This window comes from Convolutriloba macropyga, unplaced genomic scaffold, assembly GCF_964194025.1.
Source record: "Convolutriloba macropyga unplaced genomic scaffold, txConMacr16.3 SCAFFOLD_998, whole genome shotgun sequence".
NCBI classification, from domain to species: Eukaryota; Metazoa; Xenacoelomorpha; order Acoela; family Convolutidae; genus Convolutriloba; species Convolutriloba macropyga.
In genome coordinates this window covers 22,501-45,355 of record NW_027453036.1, presented here as the reverse complement: position 1 = coordinate 45,355, position 22,855 = coordinate 22,501, and the positions used below count along the sequence as shown (strand labels likewise).

Sequence of the window (22,855 nt, the reverse complement as noted above, 5' to 3'; positions counted from 1 at the left end):
TTAAATTGCCCTCCAGGGACTTATCTCCCTCTCTCTCGCTCTCGTCTGATTGCAAACATATAAATACATAAATACATAAACACATTCAGACAAATATACATACATTGCACTGTATAGATATAGAAAAACATACACACATATAAACAAAAACGTCTTGACAATTACACACATTTACAATTCCTACCAAAAAACATACATTTCAACTTATACTCATACAAACATATTACTAAACTTAAGCACAGTTATATTTACTTATAAACCAATATACACTTCCATATATATTTCCAGTATATCCATGAATACGCATAATTATATACATAAAACTTTCATTCTTTCCTTTCTTTCGATTGTTCATTCTGACATAAAAATTACATTTTTGGACACATGCAAGCAAATATACGTACTTGTTTTGATATAAATATACATAGTTACATATGTATATAAAAAAACAAAGCCAACCTTTCCACATCATACTGAACATTTGCAAAAGTATTGTTAACAATCACTGCTTCTGACTACTCTTTGACTTATTTCAGACTACTTCAGAAACTGAGTTTTTCCAGTCCTACTTGGATGAACAAATGGAGTCAGCAAAAAAATCAGTTTTGAGTGCTCTTTCATAGCGCAAAATCCATTTCAGACCATTTTAGGACTTTTAAAAATTTTGAAAAATTTTTCTCAAAAATTTAAATTTTTTTTAATGTTTCGACCCCTATACTTCATAGGTGAAAAAAAGTGAAGTCAACAAAAAATCACTTTTGAGTGCTCTTTCAAAGTGCAAAATCCATTTCAGACCATTTTAGGACTCCAAAAAAATTTGAAAATTTTTTTCAAAAGATTCGAATTTTTTATGTTTCGACCCCTATACTACTTAGGTGAAAAAAGTGAAGTCAACAAAAAATCTTTTTCGAGTGCTCTTTCATAGCGCAAAATCCATTTCAGACCATTTTAAGGACTCCAAAAAAATTTGAAAATTTTTTTCAAAAAATTCGAAACTTTTATGTTTCGACCCCTATACTACTTAGGTGAAAAAAGTGAAGTCAACAAAAAATCACTTTTGAGTGCTCTTTCATAGCGCAAAATCCATTTCAGACAATTTTAGGACTTTGAAAAACTGAAAATTTTTCGAAAAAAAATTTGAAAATTTTTGAAATTTTTTCCAAGTTGTAGGCATCAGGTGTCTCATATAGGGTTTTTCGAGTTTTTAAAAAATCATATTATGATATTCTATGAGTTTAGGATCTATCCAGTTATTCTCTAGTGAATATTGGAACAGCCGTAATTTGCCCAGTGATTGTAGGGTGGTGGGTTCAAACACCACCCCTACAAGAAATTTTACATCTGAAAAAGTGGTTTTCTCTAAGTCAAATCAAATTTTTTTGGTTAAAGTTTTCTCACCCAGGCTGGCGAAAGTTAGCCAAAAAACTTGATTTGACCTAGAGAAAATCACTTTTTCAGAGGTAAAATTTCTTGTAGGGGGGGTTCGAACCCCCCCCTACAAGCACTAGGCAAATTACTATACTACTTACGTCTCCTTGTTACCTTCTTTACTCTTTACCTTCTCAGTTTTGGCATTCATTTTAACAGAGATTTTGATACTTTTAAACAACAAGTACTTCCCAAGCAGACAGAAACCACCTCGAATCAAACCCTCCCAGACCAAAGTGATCTCTGATTAGACTCAAGTGCGCAAAAAATATTTCGAGTGAAGAACGCACACGTGAGACGTTCACCGAACGAGGATCATATATATTTTCCTCGATCTGATGTAACTTATACTAAGAAATTACTTGTTACAATTCAAAGAACTTGAGTTATATTGGGGCGCTAAGCGGTCTTTTTTACGATTCGAAGAGGAGTATTGGAGAAGTCCTTTTTTTTAATCAATTTTATTGGCGTGATTTTTGAAGGCGAGAATGAAATGTGTGAAAAAATTGGAGTGATTTTGGTGCTGAACAAAAGTGAAGAGCGGAGCGAAAAAAGTGGCTTTTGTTCATACCGCTGTTTTCGAGAGAGCGAGAAATTGATGTGTGATAAAATTATCTCTGCGAGCAAAATTTTTTTGTTCTTGTGCGGCTTTCAAAAGCACTTTTTGCAACTTTTGATGGTTATGAGGTTTCATTATGATACTGTATTAGTTTAAGGCTTGTTTTGATAGGAATTGAAGGTTTCAAGTAATTAATTTGATTTTAATGCTAAATTGGAAGTTTTTGATCAGTTTTGCTGATTTTTAGACGAAATTTAATGATTTTTTGCCTGTTTTTTTGTTTTACTGCTCTAAGTGGGATTTGATCGGAAGCTTGTTACATAAGGAATTTTCAGATATCAATTGATTAAAATTTTGTTGGTTTAAAACATTTTTTTCTAAGGAAAAATGACAGAAAATTTGAAATTTTTAACCATTTTTTTTTTTGCAGTTTTTATCTTTTTTAAATCTTAGAATAGTTTCTTAGCCTATTATGACTTGCCCCTTGTTTTGCGAGCTTTTCATTGCTCTGATTGCAAAGAAACTTTATGCGGCTTTATATTTCCTTGTACTATTATTAAAAAAAAAACATTTTTTTTCTAGTTTTTTTGTTCAATTTGTTTTCGAATGCCGTTTCTATTCTTCCTTATTTTTATGGCATTTGTGGAGGATTAGGCTTCACAATAGTTGTTGTAGTTGTTTAGTCTGAGTTATGGGCAATTTTCTCCTTCGAGTCGTTTCCGGAATTCTTCCGATGTTTTTTTTAAGATCTGTTCACACATTTTCTGATTTTTGTAGTCAAATAGTTGTGATTTTGATCAAGCATATGCAAGAAATGGAGCGAAAAAGCGAGTGGTTCTGCAGCGTGAATTTTTTTGCTCCAATTTTTAAGTAGAGTGAGAAAACGGTGTTTGAACAAAAGTTCGCTTCGTCGCTAATGGTTTTTTGTTCACATGCGGCAATTAATTTCACTTTGGTTTTTACTGTTTTTTTCAATTTTTTGTATTGGATTTTTTAATGGTTTTTCTAATCCATTCATAGTTCATTCTAGGCCTAGTTTTTGTTAGAATCAAATTTACACTTCTCTAAATTCTTAGAATTGTACGTCAAGACTTGTCCTGCTATGTTTTTTGTGATAATAATTTTTGGCATTGTGTACTTAGAAATCGTGCTAGGATCTTATATGTTTTCCTCGATTTCATACAAGGTTCACATATGATTAGCTTGGTCCTTCGCAAGGTACTCTAAAATATATGATCCTTGAAGGATTATTGGGAAAGGTCAGACCTGGAGAGGTCAAATGAGTCTGGGACCTCAGCCTGAGTTATGTACATTATATAACTTCGAAATATTAGATACAATAAAGAAAGTGTGGTACCCATGAAGTTGTTGGAGATAAATGTCTCGTTGCAGAACTTGCAGTCCATGGGTTGTTTGGGGCATGTCCTGTTGTGGTCTTTCAGGTTACCAACAGCCATTGTCGCTCCACACTCATTAGGACAAGGGATAGAGGCACTCTCCAGAAGGCGTCTCAGAGCACCTAATAAAAGTGACCTGGTTTTCCCTGCATTTTGCCTTTTCTTGCCGGTTCGTAGCCGTGGTTTTGACTTTTATGATTTCCTCGTGGGAGTATAGTTGGGACCGCAGTACGACATTGATTGAATTTCCCAATATTCTCTTGGAGTTTTCGGGCTTTTTGTCATATGCCTATAAGATCTTCGGCATGTGCAGTGATGGAGTTGTTTAGCTTTTAGCAGCATGTTATAAAAGTCAGATGTCATCATAGATTTCCTCCATCGGTCAACAGTAAGAGGTATACCTCAGAATTTCCGCCTTGATAAAAATCGCTCGGAAAACAAATACATGAAAGGAGCAAACTTAGGAGACAAGCTTAGTAGCTACTTTTCTCAAATATGGTTCAGCCGTTTATGCAAAAATGAGATACTTTCAAGTTGGATATGTCTTGAAGTAAAATTTCGCTCAGTTTATTTACCTACTTCTCTCATTAAATGTAGCGGTCGTCCGCAATTGTGTCTAATTAAATGCGTGCTTTTGAGAATGCAAAAGTGATTTAATGCTTTGTTAATCGAGCATGAGAAAACTTAATAATATACCATATAAGGCTTAGATAGATTAACCAAATTGTTTAATGCGGAGAAATGGATACGGCAATCGTTGTTTCAACAATTGTTAACAAACCTTTTCTGTATATTTTTTGCTGCTTATTTTCGTTTTTGATAAATTTTGCTTTTCGTTTATTGTATCAGACCTTTAGACCTCAACATAACGCTCTTTTTCCTTTTTCATTAACCTTTATCATATTAAAATAAAATCAAATCTTAGCCACTTTAATTGATTTTTTTCTGAAAAAGCCGTCAGTAAAAAACAAGTTTTGAGAGTTTGTGGTGAGGTCAATCCCATTTCCCGACTTACGATTCAAAACAAATGAAAAAACATTATGTATCGCAAATTTGGACCCTATTTAATATATAAAAAAACTTTCATCGTATCAAAATATTATCAAGTTTTAACCAGTATAACTAAAAATAACTAAAAAAGCTATGTGAGTGTGTGGTGATGTCCATCAGATTTCCCGACTTGCAAATCAAAACAATTAAAAACATTTACGCTAAATTCTGGGACCTAATTGGTATAAATTTAACTTTTAAACCACTTTTGATCACATTTATTTGCTGTCAATTAATAAAGCTTTAAACCACTTTTTAACTTAGGCAAAATTGCGTATTAAAGATACAATCAGTGCAAAATTTAGGTAAATTCAGCGCGAAGTCGAGTTTCCTTGATTGCGAAAAAGAGATGCCTAAATAGAGCATAATTGTTATACTTAGCGAGCAAAAAATAGTGTACACAGCGTGTATCTCCATTTCGTGGTTAAAATTTTGACACGTTTGCAGAGACAGGTTGCGCAATTCCTTTCAATTTCGGCCAATTTCGCTAAAGTACCTATTTTTTGCAATACTATATTAATATAAAAAACAGACACAAACTGGGCAAATTTAACCGTGATGATTGGTGTATACGTCTGCTGCATAATCAATTACAGGTTAATTTGATTAGAAATGCAAAACCTTAACACTAAAGCCTTGTTTTTCATCCAAAAATTTTCTTGGTTCTTGGAAGATCAGCTTAATTTGTGTGCCAAAATCTGGTCAGGTGATTTTCATTCTAAAGTGTTATCAGTCGTAATAGTAAATGAATTTCAACCTCTAATGTTTATAAAAAGAACTGAACAGCGCAAAAATATCTCTAGTTTGCAGGTCAATCTTATGGAAAAAAGATTGATAAACTCAATTTGCTGAGATGGCTTGGGTTACCCTACATAAATTAAATTGATTAAACCACAGGTAAATTCAACCTAAATTCTTTTCAAAGATTGACCATAACTTTTTCTTGGCCATTATTGGGTGACCACGTTCTACTAATAAGTCAAACTCTCAAAAATGCACAAAACTTTAAGTGCCAAAGAGATTAAAAAGGCTGAATTTTTGAACCTTTGATGCATTTTTTTCGTACTTATTCGTTACAGTTGCTCTGGTCATTCGCCGGTGATAAAAAAGAAGCCAAACTGCTAAAATGTTTGATTGGACTTGATTCGAAGCGTACTTGATAACTTGGTTTTACATTTTTTTAAATATTTTTCGTTTGTGCCCCAGCTTAGTGGGTCATATTATTATTTTATTTTAAACCTGAAACATGTAAATTAAACTAACCATTCGGTTAATTTCACTTTTTAGTTATTCATAAATAAAACATTATTGATTTCTATTTCATAACAAACTATATTTCGTTTTTTTTTAATATAGTTAACAAAAAAAGTATTTGTTAGCCGTTCTGTCTATTGGAAATCTTTCGTGTCAGCTAAGCATTTCTGCTATAAATTATTCTTGAAATTTGATCTTCGACGTTTCTTTTCCTATTGTTATGGGAAATCTGTTCCCTTTTTGGATAAAATTACGAAAAATTGAACCACCACGTTTTCTGAACATCTGAAAATTTCATTGTATTGTTTTTTGTTTGTTAACGATAATTGAAAAGCACGATTAATGACACTCTTTTTATTTTGAGTTCTGCTGGAAGATTTTTAGTATCAAGAAGTAGATCTCTGACAGTATCGTATTTGGATTTCTTCAGAGAACAATTTTTTCGCCCAATTTAATCTGTTTGTTAAATCTGTCGGCAGAGCAAAATGGTAAACTTCGGGAAAAGAAATGCATATAAATCTAAATGAGACAAAATAAATGATATAAAAAATTTTTTTTCTTGTTTTTAACGGTACTTAATGACGAACCAAGAATAATGATCTGATTGCTGGAGCCATTTCGCTCAAGACTTTGTTGAGTTGATTTTGATGGGTTTGTTCCGAATCAATTATTACGGCCAAATATCTAAATTTTTCAGACGTATCAGTTGGTGGCCTTTGAAATTAACATTTTGGATGATGGGCAAACTTTCAAAAATGAACGGTTTTAACTCTGTTTCGTTCTCATTTACGTTTGAACTGTTTTGTTTCATATATTGGTCTGACTTGTTCATAATAGCATCCTCAGCGCTTAATAGTAAAACTGCTTCATTCATTGCATGAATTGCTGTATCATCGGCAAACTGTAATACATCACAATTCGTCGATACAGCTCCACTAAAATTGTTGAAATATAGTTTAAAAAATAAAGGCGCTGAGACATTGCCCTGAGGAACACCGTGATTTCAGACAACCCAATCTGTTTGTGCGATCCCATTTTTAACACACTCTTTTATATCTCAAAGGACGGGGTTTAAAAAAATTCTTGCATTCTTTCCAAACCCATGTTTTTTAATTTGTTCGTTAAAAATACAGATATCGAGCTTAAAGTTTTTGCTAAGTCTAAAAAAGTGGGACAAAAATTTAATTTTCGATAACACACTGGTTAACTTTTTCAGCTATTGAAACGATAGCGTCGAGACAGGACTTTTGTTTTTGAAATTCCAATTAATTTCGTTGATCAGACCATTAAGAATTTAAGTGGTGAGTTTGCTGTTCAAATATTCATCGCTCTAAAATTTTCCCTTGAGTTTGTGTGTCCAATCTGAGTCGATAGTTTTCTGGTTTTAGCCATTATCCCTTCTTATAAACAGGAGCAACTGGGGCCGTTTTCAAAACCTTACGAAGCGACTTTTGTTTATGCATTCAATCTCTACAAATAATAAAAGACTTCCATTGGACAGTTTAACATCATTCAGCGCCCATGCTGGTATATAGCCCGGGCCGGGCTATTTATACATATGTAGACTGTCAATAGCATTATACAATTCTTTTCCAGCGACTAGTGGTAAGTTCAATTCTGCTCCCTGGGATTTTAGGAAAAACTGAATTGTAAACACCTCTTTAACTTTATTTAATCCGAGTCCCACAAAAGAGTTATTAAGAATATTGGCAATCTTTCTGTTATTCTCAACAATATGACTGCCTTCCCTTTATTTGTCAATTACTTCTATTCGACTGTTGGAAATGATTGTCTTTTTTGATGAATTTCAATTGTTTTCTTGAAAGTGGTGGCTCCTGGAAAAAATATTTCAGTTACTTTTCACTGAAAAGCGCAAAGAGTTGTAATTTAAAAACGTCTCCGGTTTTGAGTTTTTCTTCCACGCTTCAATGAGACGGTCTTATTCACTTATGAGGCCACGTAATTCTCTCGTCAATCAACTTTTGTTGTTTTTATACTACATTCTACCAAATACAAGGGTGCATGAGAACTCAGTTATCCGCGAGATTAGTAACAAATGTTGCAGCGCGATGTCACGATGGAATATTAGTCTGAAATATTTGTTGGTATTACGTATCAAAATTGTCTCTCCGTATGATTGTGATCTATCCTTAATGATGACTGATAGACAATTGTGGAGTGAAGAGCTCTAGAATATTCACTTCAAAAATTTGGTTCTTTGAAAAAACAGTTCCATTGACAAAATTTTTCTACCATTTGTCCATTTTGTCACCATTTCATTAATGTTAAATAGCCCATTGTTTGCTGTGGAAATATCAAGTGACTGTCTACCCTCTGCACTTAACAATTTTAATATTGTAATCCCCGAATATAAATGGATTGTCCCTATACGAATACAACTTAGAGATTTCTGCAGTCATTGAATACAGAAAAAAAATAAGAAGATTTACATTGAGGCAGTATGCTATGTTAATGAGTTGTTTTTCTGTTGAAGGCTCATCAATTTCAATACACGTTGACTCACAAAAAATTTCGATTGATTGTGTTCAAATCATTTCTCTTTATTGTAACCTGCTTGGGCGCCCAGATATCTACCGCTCCACCTTATTGTACTTTGGTTAATGATTATCTTGCTTGGTAAACAAAGTGATGACTATTGCTTAGAAAAAAGGAAAAAACTCAATGTAATGTCAGTTTTTTCGCTTACCCATTTTTCCGTAACAACTAGGAATGAATTTTCATCAAGATTTTCCAAATATGTGATCGATATATGATGGCAGTTAGGTTTTTATATTTATAAAACTTTGGGTGACTTTTGAGAAACTCAGTCTTTTGCACCCCCCAGACTCGCGTGTCATATTTCAACATATTGATTAACCATGTAATGCCACGTGCTCTAAACCTGGGTTACATAGCGTTCTGGGGGCATGGGCGGTAAAGATCCCATTTTTGAGAAAAACAAGAGTCTAAGAGTACGGTAAATTTTGGAGATACTTTTGTTCATAGCCCATAACGGAACTCTTAAATATTTTGACGCAATAAATTGCAGCGTTGAACCTAGCGGTACATTTTCACAGAGTTAATGTAACCTCTGACAGGGTGCGCTTTGAAGTTTTCTTTCCGACAGAGTGGACAGGTCTGATTCTCGTATCCGCACACTCTAGTAATACAACCCCCACAGATGATTTGTTCACAGCACTCCAACTCTCTCGCATCTAGAGGGTGACTGAGACAAATTGCACACTCCACAGATCCCATTGCACCCTCAACGTCCATTATCTCCTTTAATAAATAGCAAGGATGATTGGTATATTGGTATAGCGTCTGCGAAAAAGGTACTAACATTGAACTACACAATATTTCTTCCACTTTTAAGCTTTAATAATATCCTCGTATATGTATTTGAACATCGCCTAATGCGTACTTCCTGATACTGTATAACTTCTTTTGCTCGTATGTTATCTATGTTCCTAGGCAGTCAAAAAACGTAAATAAAACAAAAGACGTGTCTGTTTTGAAAGCTGAAATTCCATCAGCTTTCGGATTCCTCATTTTATAGCAAGTAAATAAATTTTGACATTAGACGCGAGCAATCATAGCTAAAATTGTTCGTTTTTCCGTTCAATTGAGAAATCGTAAAAATCAACCAGCAAATAGCTACGATTATTTTAATTATTATCTAATTGTCTTGGTATCCGCTTTATTAGAGATTTTTCGTTTAAAAATTACAAATAACTACACAAACGTGGCCATTGAGTTCGATAATTATAGTTCCTACAAATTCTTGCAGTTTTTCATTTCGAGCGAGAGATTAACTGTTTCCTGAAAGATGAGATTGGTGATGTCAAATCACCATTTATAGCGCAGTTTTTGTTCCGACCCCTCTTGTTCTTTCGACCCCTCTTGTTCTTTCGACTTCTCTTGAGGGGGGGGGGAGGAGGAACTATATACTCAAATGTGTTTTTTTTGTTCAATCATTTTTGACCGATCGATATATTCATCGCAGAGAGTAGTGAGTTGTATCATTAAAAAGTCGGTTCGGGGTAAAAAATGGAAATAAAAAGATTTTTTAGGATTTCGTTTTCTAGAGCAAGCTATCGGTGTTTAGATTTTGTTAATATTATACCAATTTGCGTTACTTTTATTCACATTTTCCGGAATTTTTTGCCTAAAATTTCGTCAATTTAGCTAAAAAAAATGCTTAAATTGATAAGATTAGTGTTGCCGATTTTATTTTTAAAGAAGAAAAATATTGCTGATTATTTGTTTTGAATTTTTTTGGCAAAACTTTTGGCTAAATATTTCAAAAGTCAGCCTTTTTCATCGAAAATATCAAAAAATAAGTCTCTACTCAACTTTGATTAATTTTGCCGGAAATACAAACCCAAAACCACCCTAACAAAATTCTTTTAAACTCCAAAAGGGGCTAGTCCTACTTCCACTTCCATTGAGACTGCTTTGTAATTAAAAATTTGTCGTTTTTTGCTAACTTTACTCGATGATTATCCAACACGCAGCATTTTGTTTATTTTTAAACTAACATATTGTCTATAACTACAACCTTCAAAAATTTATGTGTTCCTAATTGACGAACAGCATTAGCAGGTCCAGTTTTGGACCAATCATGGAATGTTAAAACCAAAAATAATTAGGATTCTAATCAGTCGGCCTTTTTTAAAACCTTTTTTAACTCTTTTTTATGTTAATTAAAGAAAAGAATAATTCAAATCAAAGCTCTCTGATAATGGATCTAATTGGGTCCCAAAGCAACTCAGAATTAATGTATCTGGTTTTTGTTTGAAAGTTTATGGTCGTTTTGACTTTTGAAAATATTTGATTTTTAAATAAACAATGGCTTATTGAACTTTGCCTCTATTTTTTTTACCTAATTCGGTCATCTTGTAGCTTATTGTCCTAAAAAAAGAGTTCGTTTTCTTTTTCTACTGACTTAAAATTTACCTTTCCTGCGGTTTTAAGCGTTATGTTAGGGTTTTCTGGCTTTGATTCTACTAGCTTTCACATTTTTTTTATTTTTAAGCATTTGCTAATTTTATGGTTTTCGACACGGGTTTTTCTCAAAAAAGAGTAAATTAATTTTTGATTTTGTCATATTTGATGTTCTTTTTGAAGACGTAAGATCCATTCTGAATAATAACAGTTTTCAGATGCTACGAATAAACGGACGAATAAAGGAACCTAATTAATTTTTTCACTTTGTAGCCAATGGCTTTCATGAGTTTGGAAATAATTTTCTTTCGAAAGAAACAAAAAGTATTAGTTAGTTTTTGACTTTTTCATTTTTGTCTACTTGTTACCAGCTTGATTAATGAACGTTCACATACCACATTATCAGCGTTGAAAACAAGAGCAATTGAACATATTTTTAGGGGCAGAATACGGCCTTGCTGCTTCGACAGCGTTTTCTGGTAAGTTTTAATTGAAGTTTTGTTTGTTGTTTCTATTTGATGTTCCTTTTGTAACTGCATAAAAAATTAAATAGAGACAGGACCTAATGCCCTCCTATATAGGTGTCGCTGATAATAATACATCTTTAATTTTTCGGTTAATATCTAATGGTTTTTTTTACTTTGAAATTAATTGTTTCCAAAAAATATGAGCAAAACTATTAACTTTTTTTCTCGTCTAATTGTAACCAAGCCTTATCGTGGAAAGCTCTCATATTTTTCTATTGTTTTGTTCAGTTTCATTTTTATCTGATGCTATATTGACTTTGTTTTTAACTTTCGTAAAAATGTACACTAAGTTTTGGATGAAATTATTGTTGTTGTTGTTGTTTGATTGTTGATAGTATTGCCTCGCTGTCTTAATAATGGCAGATCTCATCCGAAAAGAAAATTGAATAATGACAGATCTGAACGCCCTCCTATTGAAGCGTAAATAATCATAAAATGTGGGATTTTTTCAGTTGATTTCTAATGGTTTTCATTACTTTGAAATTAATTGTTTTTAAAAATATGAGCGATATTTCAATTTTACTGTTATCGTTTTTTTCGTCTAATTGTTATCAAGCCTTCTTTTGGACTGGTCCCATATATTTTCTAGTGAAAAACAAGTCATTCTGTTTAATTTCATTTTTATTTGACGCTATTTTTTTTGTTATAATGTTTTTTTTAACTGAAAAAAATTTTGGATGTAATTAATATTTGTCCATTTTAAAGTCTTTTTCAAATGGACATAAGCTTTTGGAGCTAATTAATGTTTGTTGCTGTTGTTTTATTTTGCTGTTTGTATTGGCTCGTTTTCTTCATAATAGCAGATCTCATCAATCTGATGCGGCATTTCTTTCTCCACTGAGTTATTTGCTTTGGAGGCGATCTTTTTGTTCATACACCAATTTTTTTTATAAAATGATTGAATTTTTGTGGGTTTTCTATCTGTTCCTCATTTGGTAGATAATTATGCCAAAATTGTGGATGATAGGGGTGGGAACATTATTTGCGGTTGCACATTACCGAGCCTCCTCGTTTCGAATTAAAAATTCTTTGATGAAAACTGTTGTTTTTGACAGACTTGCACAGAATAAAATCGTGCAAAGTAGTTTATACACATTGTATTTATTATTTTTGAGAGGTTCCAACAAAATAAATTAAAATTTTTGAACACAATGGAAGTCATTTTTTGGAGGTTTGGAAGTATTAATTTTTTCAGCAAAAATGGAAGGGAATGACAAATAAGCCGTGTTTTTTTTTTGTTTTTTCCTCAGGATCAAAATCTTTGCACCATGAGTTTAATTCCTCGGAAAACTTTTCCTTGCACTTTCAATAGTCGATAGAAGATTGAGCTTTGAGCAAGTTTGTTAGCTTCTAGTGTTTTTTTAATCAGAAATTTTGTTTGTACTTGACCACCTGAAAACTTTATCTTCACTAAAATCATTGGGACATCATTGAAACTGGAGTGCGTGGAACCACCTTCAGCAGTTTCTTGACAAATTGCAAGAATGCAATCATTTTGAATGTCTTTCGCGTAGTAAGGTACAAAAATCATAGCTTCTAAGAGTATATTGGAATTTTTATCACGAAGAGTTACTGCTGATCAAGGGACTGTAGTCAATTCAATGTAGATTCACAATATCATCAGTAACAGGAATTGAAGTTAAAGCTGAAGTCAAAACTTGGTTCGTTTTGATTTTTCAATAGCTCAGACAAAAATTTATTCACAATTTTGTTGTTCGAAACATTTCAAAAAACATCTGATAAACTCTTTCGCGGGATAGGTTGCACATACTTTTACCACATTTACTGCTTTTCTCGGGTGTTTGAAAAAAATGACTCTGCCATGTCAGGGGGCTCAGTAAAACAGAGAGGATTCTATAAATGATTTTTATATCAGTATTCAATCCAATTAAATTTCTTCCATGGTTTCCTTCAGAGCAATTACTCCTTTTGATTACTTTGTAGCTGTGTGATAACAAGAAATGGCGATATCAAAGTACATAGCTTTATCGAAAAAAAAATCCTATTCAAACAATGTACATCAAGATTGTTAAATTTCAATAAAACATACATATCGATGTACATAGCAATTACATACATAACAAACATACATAACAGAGCAATTATATTTTTTTATGATTGACGGTGACGCAATTTTGCGGTCGAAGCGCAAAACAAAACTTGAGCGTTTTGGGCTCTATTTTCTCAATTGGGTTCTAAATGCTTAAAATGGCTTGAAAGATGTGAGGTTTGCGCTGAATGGTACAAAATTATAAAAAGAATTGCGGTTTATAGCGGATAATGCGGTAGAAAATTCTCTTCTAAAATCTGCAACTCAAAATTTTGCAACTCAAACACAAAGTTTCAAACCTAAATTCACAAAAAACATTTTGACCACAGTCAATGTTGAATCAAATGATGTGAAAAGAGCGGTGATAATGTGATGAGAGGGCTAAAAAGTCCCAAAACCTCAAAACGTGCAAAGATTCACAGCTCAATTAACACAATTTTCTATCGATTCATTTTTTCAATAAAAACTTTTATACACAAATTGAAGTGAACGCAGTGAAAAACACCACTTTAACCGCAGAACTTGCTAAAATTCTTCAATGCTTGCACCATAGTTTGTTTAGAACATTTTGTAATCCTAGTTTTTGGTTTCAATTTTTTAATAACCTCAAAATCAAGGCAAACGGGATAAAAGATGAGAACACAGAATGTTGCTGCTTGCTGCTTGCCCCTATAGTGTTCTCGAGAAATAAATGTAGTCATGTAGGTTTGACGGAAAATGTTAACCAAAACTCGTTGCAATCTTAAAACGTTGCAAAATTTTTGTTATTGAAGCGTTTCTTTTCTTGTTCGTGTAAAATCATTTCTCTTAAGTTGCTGCAAAACATGATTTCTTGCAGTTACGCTTTTCTGCTCACATAAAGTGTATATTAATAATCAATTTTAAAATGCATTTGTCAAATGTTGCTATTGACATTATTAATATATTCTAAGATAGTTCTACAAGTTTTTTTGAAATTCTTAACCATTATTATCATTTATTATTTTTATTGTAAATAGTAAACAGATTGAAGACTCTTAACCGTAGAAAAGTAAAGCCACGTATGTATTTAACGAAAACGTATTTCGTTTCAGTTTCTGCATCAATTTTGAGAAAATCTCACAGAAGTTGTTCTCTTTGTTTGTGCTACCCCCCACAGACGAAGTTTTCTGGCATTCATGAAAAAAAAGGGTCAAAAATTGTTCACATAAAACCAACTCGAAGTAAGTGATCCCCTAATAAGGGAACTCTAGAACAACAAAAAAAATGGCGTTCCTCTTGATTTTAAGAGCTTTTCATGTGCTTTTGTTTGCATATAAACGAAAAATTTTTCAAAGTTTTTTAAATAAGGACAAGTAGTCGCTCAAATCGAACCAAACTCGCATTAAAGTTCCGCTATGTTAAGGAAGGGTCTGACGTTTGTTAGGAATCTCAAATACCATTTTTTCAAAGTTAAGGGAGCCAGTTGGAAAAATCAGAATTCACTAATTTTAGGCTGATTCAGACTCCGCTGAAGCAGCCTAAAATTAGATGCCCGCTTCGTTTTGCACCGCATGTTATACATGTTTATACACAGTTTCAAAGTTAAGTAAGTTTATACATGATCATTTAAGAACCATATGCATTTATTAAAAGCTAGTGTAACTATGGTTTGAAAATATTACGTATTTCAACAAAAACTTGTTGCAAATAACGTAAGCATCAATTTAAATTCCGGTATTATATCATTTTTGGTGTTATAGGCTATAATAACGGCTCGATTTCCGAAAATTTTTAAGGAAACTATTCTAAAAGTGCCTTCAATCTACCTAGACAATCTTGTGCCAATGAGACGCAAAAATCGCGGGTTGCCTCACAATTGACAAAGTTATGAAATTACAACTTCCTATTATTTCGTCAAGGAAAATTTTCATAAGATGAAAGTTGTAGTCAACGAACCTTTTAGAATGATCATGAACAGTGCTGAAACAAAGGGTAAATAATATATTGCAAAAAAATAGTCTGAAGAAATAGGAAAATACTGCTTTGCAGTGATAACTTATTATACAAAATACTGTAGTCATAGAATTTCCCATAATTTTTTTAAAACCTACAATTTAGAGATCACAATTGCAAGATGTTTTCTAAATTGCGTATTCTACACTTATCTGAAATCTGAGCCCCAGATCAAATTTTTTTGCATTATTTAATGGAAAAAATGGTAGTCATAAATATTCATGAAGCAAAAATAAGTTTAGGTGCTTGTTAACAGCTAATTAAATGTATTGCGTAATATGATATTCTTAAAATGGCCACACTTGATAATGAAGGAGCTCAGTGACAATTTTTGACTGCTTTCAACCTTTGGAACACAGTAACAACTAAACCTTCAACGTTGCGACAATGGACTCTCGTGAAATCGAGAGAAATTTTGTTTTGTTGCAGAAAATTTTTGGACCCCATTTTTTAAAATTTCACCTGTATGTTAGCCTTAGTAGGAGGGCCTCTCATATGTAAAAACGTATTTTAAAAGGATTGGAAGGCCAACAATATTGGCCATTTACGATCTTCAACATGAATAGATAAATTTTCTCATTTTTGACCATAATCTATACCTGCGTATCTCCAATGATAATAATGATAATTTACTGATAATGTACCTTTGTGAACATAACGTGTGCTGAGCTTTAAAATTAGCTCTATATGATTCCTTAAGACCAACACTTATATACCTACGGTAGCTCAAACTGATTTCCACAATTTTTGCCTTGCTTTAGATATTTCAAGAGGGCTATTTAACAAGTACCATGTACACATTTAGTCCAAAGAACGTTATGTTATCATAACGCACAACGTGAGACTATAGTTCCTACGCCTTTAAAGTGTTACGTCTGACTCAATTTGCCGGTTATCAATACGTTATCACCGGTAAAGTACATATGAAACTCCCTGTTTAGGCCCGGGAGAAATGTTGTTTCATGGCAAAAATTTTTTGACCCCAATTTATTGATTTCAGCGCTTTGTTAGCCTAGGTACAAAGGTCGCTCTGTTATAGAACGCCTATTAAAAGGATTGGAAGGCCAACAAAATTAGCTTTTTATGATTTTCAATATGAACAGATAAAAATTTTGATTTTGGACAATAATTGATACCTTTGTGTCTCCAATGATTTTACTGATAGTATAAATTACATGTGGGAACAAAACGTGTTTTGAGTTTTAACACTAGCTATATTTGAGCTCTTTAGAATTAATACTTGTATATCTAATCTACTTCAAATTGTCAAATTGATTTCCACAATTTTTAATCTTGCACTAAATGTTCCATGAGGGTCGTAATCTATCTAAACCGTCAAAAAGTGGCAGCCTTTTTCTTCGCACAATTGTGTTTATAAGACTTTTCTAAAAAATAATTCAGAACATCTACTATTTAACAAGTCATCAGTGCCAAGTACACATTAATTGTGCTTTGTTTCTTTGTTTTTGTGATGTGCTATATTATTTCTGGCCTATCCGTGATTTTAATTTAGATTTTAGCTATATCATGTCTTGGAAAAAAGAATATCCATTTTTGATTATTCTGCAAGAAAAACGTTCAAACTATTTTCCTTTGTAGTTTAGGAAGCGCATGAGGTCTCACGGAAAAACCAAGATTTTAAAATACCTCCTGTTAGTTGTTATGGAGAAGAAGGAACCATAGAACTTCCTTCTCTGGAAAAATTGTTGTCATCTTCCCTTTATGAAATTGTTTAGTCATAGAACTTTTATTTATGACAAAGTTGTAGTCTTATCAATCGTTTAAAACTTTTTTGATTTATGATGTCAATGTCAATGTTCCATAATAGGAAAGTTCAATGGTTAAAACTTTTTGTCAACCCGTGATCGCTCTTACATTTCGCGAAAATTTAGATTTTTGGGGGCGCTAAAATGATGGCTATATATAAAAGATCCGAAATTTCAAATAGCTGATAGAACCTTTTTAAAATGTTAGTTGCTAAAAGTATACGCGAAGCTTACCTAATTAGGCAATTATTTGACTTATCTAAAACGTTGACAAAATAATATTCCGTCTAACACAATACAAATTAATGCTACTGACGTTCTATTAACTGAAGCCAAACTATAAGCTCTAATATTCTACTGTGATGGAACATATTCTGCTAAATGTTAACGGCGCATAACGTTCATTTAGTATAACTTTGTAACCAGATAGAAAGTGTAGAACAGAACTCGCTCTATTGTAAAACGCTCTCAGTGTCTCTTCAAATGAAAAGTATTACTGAAATCCCAATTCAAATTATCCCAGACTCCTTATTTTGAGGGCCTTTCGAAAATTTTTCAGAGAATAATTTCTTCGATCAATCAGCCGCTGTATTTGTGATAGCTGTTCGTTTCGGCCAACTTCAACGTAGTCAAAATCTCTCGCCTTCTGTAGTGTTAGCTATGTTCGTAAACAACAATATTAAGCTATAGTTGTACGAAGTGAGAAGAGTTTTCCTTCAAAATCTCATTAGAATGTCGACATAGCAACTTGAATAGCAACTTGTCGACATAGCTAAAACTGAATTTGTCATGTATCTGCTTATTTTCATGTAAAAACAAACAAATCCCGGACCAGCCACAATATTTGAGAAGACACCCCAAAGCACATCAAGATTTGCCTCATGAAAGTGAATCCGTAAAATATATAAATAATCTACAATTTCTATTTAAAATTTCTATTAGCAACTTCCATTCACAATGTCTCTGCCCAAGTAGCACCGACTAAAACTCAGAGGGCTTTTAACTGTCCCGTTTTTAACTTTCACAGAAAAATAATTGGTTGAACCAACACAATAGATTTAAGATATCTGTTCTCATCGGGTGTACTCTACAGCTTCCTCATGTGAGATCACATGATTTTTTTGCCGCGAGTTGAAAACACAGCATTTTTGTGTAATAAAAATGATAATAATAATAATAATAATAAAAATAATAATAATAATAATAATAATAATAATAATAATAATAATAATAATAATACTAATAATAATAATAATAATAATAATAATAATAATAATAATAATAATAATAATAATAATAATAATAATAATAATAATAATAATAATAATAATAATAATAATAATAATAATAATAATAATAATAATAATAATAATAATAATAATAATAATAATAATAATAATAATAATAATAATAATAATAATAATAATAATATTAATAACACTAATAATAATAATAATAATAATAATAATAATAATAATAATAAAAATAATAATAATAATAATATAATAATAATAATAATAATAATAATAATAATAATAATAATAATAATAATAATAATAATTGTGATACTGGAGCTTACAGTATCTAGAAACTTTGTAACCAAGTACTAAACTATCTACCTATAAACACTCTATGCATATGTTATTTAATTACTGTCTTTGTAAATATATACCAATTGGTGTTAGTTGCTCTTTTGCAGCAACCTGTTTCGTTAAACATAGAAATGTGTTATTCACACATTAAGAAAATGCAGACGATAAACTATAGCGATAGAAAACAGTCGCATCGTGGCCAATTGAGTGTTACTGCACTAACAGATTATTCCTATGAGTCAAGAACTAGATAGATCATCCACACCTTCATCTTTACACAACACATCCGAAACAGATAACCAGCTGGTTTGCTCAAACCCAGTTAGGACTACATTAAATCCACAGATCACTAGACAACTCGCGTTCTCAAACATCCTTCTTGACATGGCGCAGTCAGCCAAAACTCCATTAGGAGTAAACCCATTCTGGGAATCCGGCGCAACACCACCAATAGAATGGAGACAATGGTTCTCAACACTAAAAATGGCGATAATGGCACGCGACAGTATTCAAGTAGATAAGTTACTCAAATTGAAACCACAACCCACAGACTTATTCTACCCTACACTACCAACATACGAAGAAGAATGTGAAGGAGAGACAGAAGACGAGGCAAGAAATAGAGAACAGAGGAACGAAAGAAGGAGAGTTGATTTTGAAAATGAATGCAAGATAATAGAGCGAAAAAGAGCAATGGTCGACAGAATACCGTGGGATGAAGCAGACACGAAAGTAAAAAGCTTGATATACCTATCACTTGGAGCGGAAGCAAGAAGAACATACCATCAGAAAAATCCACACACACAAATACAAAAATGCACAACAAACGAACTCGCACATGAACTCAACATCACATTCACTATCCCACGAAACACTACATTTGACAGATTTAAATTCTTCAAATCCATGCAACAATCACACGAATCACTCGAGACATTTTACAGCAGAATAAGGGAAGCAGGAGCACTATTCAAATTCAAAGACTTAGAGGAAGATTTGGTAAAGGACCTTTTCATCTCAAACATGTCCAACACATCAATCCAAATGGATTTGTTATCTGAAGTAAGAACACCACAACAAGTACTCAGCTTTGCAACCAACAGAGAAAGAGGCCAGGCAAACCAGCAGGAAATTTTGAGAGCACACTCCAGCAGCACCAACTGGTCACAAGTATCTTACATCAGAAATAAACCAAGAACACCTTTCACTCAACGCCCACCACAACAACCAATATTACCAACTCCAACAACTGGTAAAATAGAACCCTGCTACAAATGTGGTCACCCATTTTTAAAAAATCACTTAAACATGTGCAAAGCCCAAAATTTCACTTGCAAAATTTGCAAAAAGATCGGTCACTTTACATCAATGTGCAAAGCCCCAATGCCAGAACGAAGAAGCACAACGTTCAGACAGGACTTCAGGAAAAACACACAACAACAACAAACAACACCACAAACGAGAAGAGTGAGACATGTGAAAGAACAGGACATTTTCGAGGAGGAACAAGAAAAAGAAGAAGAAACTGTCGATCCAGAAGCCGCTTTATACATAAAGGAACTAATGGAAGACTGGTCATCAGTCAATACAATAAGATCTGTGGAAGTGAAGAAAATAAATACCATATCAGTTAACAAATTAACTGGAGGTGAATGTTGGGTCAAAACAAACGGAAAAAACACGGAAGTGGATTGGCTATCAGACACAGGTTCACCTCGCTCATTTTTAGAATACACAAAAGCAAAAGAAATTACAAAACGAAACAAAGAAAGCAAAATAACAATGTTCGACGAGAAATCAAGATACAAACGTTTCAACAATCAAGATATAAAGATCTTAGGAGTGTTGCACATCACACTTAAATTGGGGGCATGGACAGCAAAAAACTGTAGAATACTCCTGGTCAAACATCTACCACAACCAGTTATGGGAAGAGATATTCTACAACAACTGGGAATAGTCCTCACAGCTACAAAACCAACCGGTAAGATAATCAACTTAGTATCAGACACATCGACAGAACAAAACATAATAAAATGGATATTCAAAAAGTACCCACATCTATGCACAAGACTAGGACCTTTAAAAAAACCATGTGGCAAAATCAACATTCAAAGAAAATTTCACACCAACACAACACAAAGGTAGAAGAGTCCCACTACACTTATTAGAAAGGGTAGAGCAAGAACTAGAAAAACTAATCGAAGATAAACAAATCATGAGATTGGAAAAGTGTTCAGATGAATACTTCATAAGCCCCGTAGTAATTACTGTTAAAAAGGACAAAAGCGTTAAAAATGCACTCGACTCTAAGGAATTAAACGACGCAATACACAAAAACAAATATCAAATGCAAAGCATCGATCATTTAATAGACGCAGTTGCAAACTACATCTCCGAACGGAGCACAGAACAAGGAACATTCTACTTCTCGAAAATAGATTTGAAATACGCCTACAGCCAAATACCATTAGATCCTCAACTACAAAAACATTGCAATTTCAATATATTAGGAGGAAAAGCAACGGGCACATACAGATTCTTAAATGGATTTTATGGACTAACAGATATGCCAGCAACATTCCAAAAAACCATTGACGTAACACTTAGAAATTGTCATAACAAATTCGCTTTCCTAGATGACATATTAGTAATAACAAAAGGAAAATTGGCAGATCATGAAAAAGAACTTGACAAAATATTAAACCAATTGGACAAAGAAAACCTAGCAATAAAATTACAAAAATCTGAATTCGCACAGAAACAAATAATTTGGCTAGGCTATGAAATAACACCAACTGGTATAACGCCTACAAAAAAGAAGTGCGAATCAATCAATCAACTGGAAACAGCCAAAACATTAAAACAACTCAGATCATTCATGGGATGCATACATCACCTAATAAAATTCACACCAAGACTAGCTGAATTATCTGAACCATTAAGACCACTTTTATCAAAAAACAATACAAAAGCACAAAACAAACTAGACTGGAAAGATGAACACACAGAAGCATTCGAAAACATCAAAAAACAAATAATAAACATTACAGAAAATAAACACTATGACATAACCAAAGACACAAGAATAAAAAGCGACGCAAGCAAAAAAGGATTAGGCGCATGCCTGGAACAAAAACACGGTCAAATATGGAAAACAGTTGCTTACGCCAGTAGGTTCCTGAACAGATTAGAAGAAAGATACAGCACAAATGAACTCGAACTGTTAGCCATAGTTTGGGCATTAGAGCATTTCAAATATTACCTATATGGCAATAAATTCATTCTCCAAACGGATCACCAAGCATTACTGTCAGCACTTAAAAATAATCGAGAAACAAAACATACCAAAGCAGATTATCAAGATGGGTAGATAGACTACTCCCGTTTAATTTTACAATAGAACATATACCGGGGAAAAACATGGGTTTCGCGGATTATTTAAGTAGAAATCCATCAGGCGCACCATCGTCAACTAACGAGGACGACAAAAAGTTTGTAATAAACTTAAAACAGGAAATGAAGCACGCAATTTTAAAACAAAGCATAAACTCATTTGGTTCAAATAAACCAACTGGTAATTCAAACCAATCAGAGAGCTTAACTCAAAATGAACGAAATGACGTCAAGCATGCTAAAGAAAACACACACACAAAAGACAACGCCTTTTGCCAAAGTAAATCTAAAAGTAAGTCGCTTCTTTCTCACTCTCCGTTAACGAGAATCAAACCAAAATTAATCGCAATTACAACCCGTGCTCGTCCAAAATTAAACACATTTGAAATTCCAATAAACAAACGATTCCGTGGCCCAAACAAAAATAAAACTCCAATGGAGATCCAAGTCCCAAACAAAAATGTGCGCGACAACAGCACACAAACTGATATCGAATCCAATAAAGGCAAAGTCCTATCCTCCCTTATTCCTGATAAACACGAAGAACTATTTAAAGCCATAAACGACACACCAACACCCGATTACAGATTTAATCTTATGAAAGTCTTTAACGAGGAATTCATAGCAGAAAATTCAAAAAAGGACCTAGGCCCCATTATCGACCTCGTAGAAAAACAAGATTGGCTCTCACTGAAGAAAACAAATCCCATATTTCACAAAATTCACCGCGACCTTTCAGTTACACCATCGGGTTGTCTTTTATATGACAACCGTCTAGTTATCCCAGCTAAATTAGGACCGATGGTTCTTCAAACAGTTCACTAAACACCCAGGTCAAGCGGGCATGTTGGCCCTCGCGAAATTAATATGGTATCCACACATTCATAGTGAGATCGTCGCACAGGCGCAGAGCTG

At 33.1% G+C, this 22,855-nt stretch overlaps 1 protein-coding gene across 3 annotated transcripts in view; it reads right to left on the bottom strand.

Moving 5' to 3' along the window:
• The window catches only part of LOC142357998 (uncharacterized), a 38,220-nt gene extending 20,978 nt beyond the window's left edge, over positions 1 to 17,242 (bottom strand). For all 3 annotated transcript variants that reach the window (XR_012761741.1, XM_075409476.1, XM_075409475.1), the window contains exons 1-3: positions 17,187 to 17,242; positions 8,778 to 8,970; positions 3,345 to 3,506 (exon numbers count right to left, since the gene is read on the bottom strand). Coding sequence is in view for 2 of the 3 variants with exons in the window: in XM_075409476.1 (XP_075265591.1) it covers positions 3,345 to 3,506; positions 8,778 to 8,964 (349 nt within the window). In the remaining variant the exon portion in view is untranslated. The remainder of the gene's footprint in view (positions 1 to 3,344; positions 3,507 to 8,777; positions 8,971 to 17,186) is intronic.
• Between the last annotated feature and the right edge of the window lie 5,613 nt (positions 17,243 to 22,855).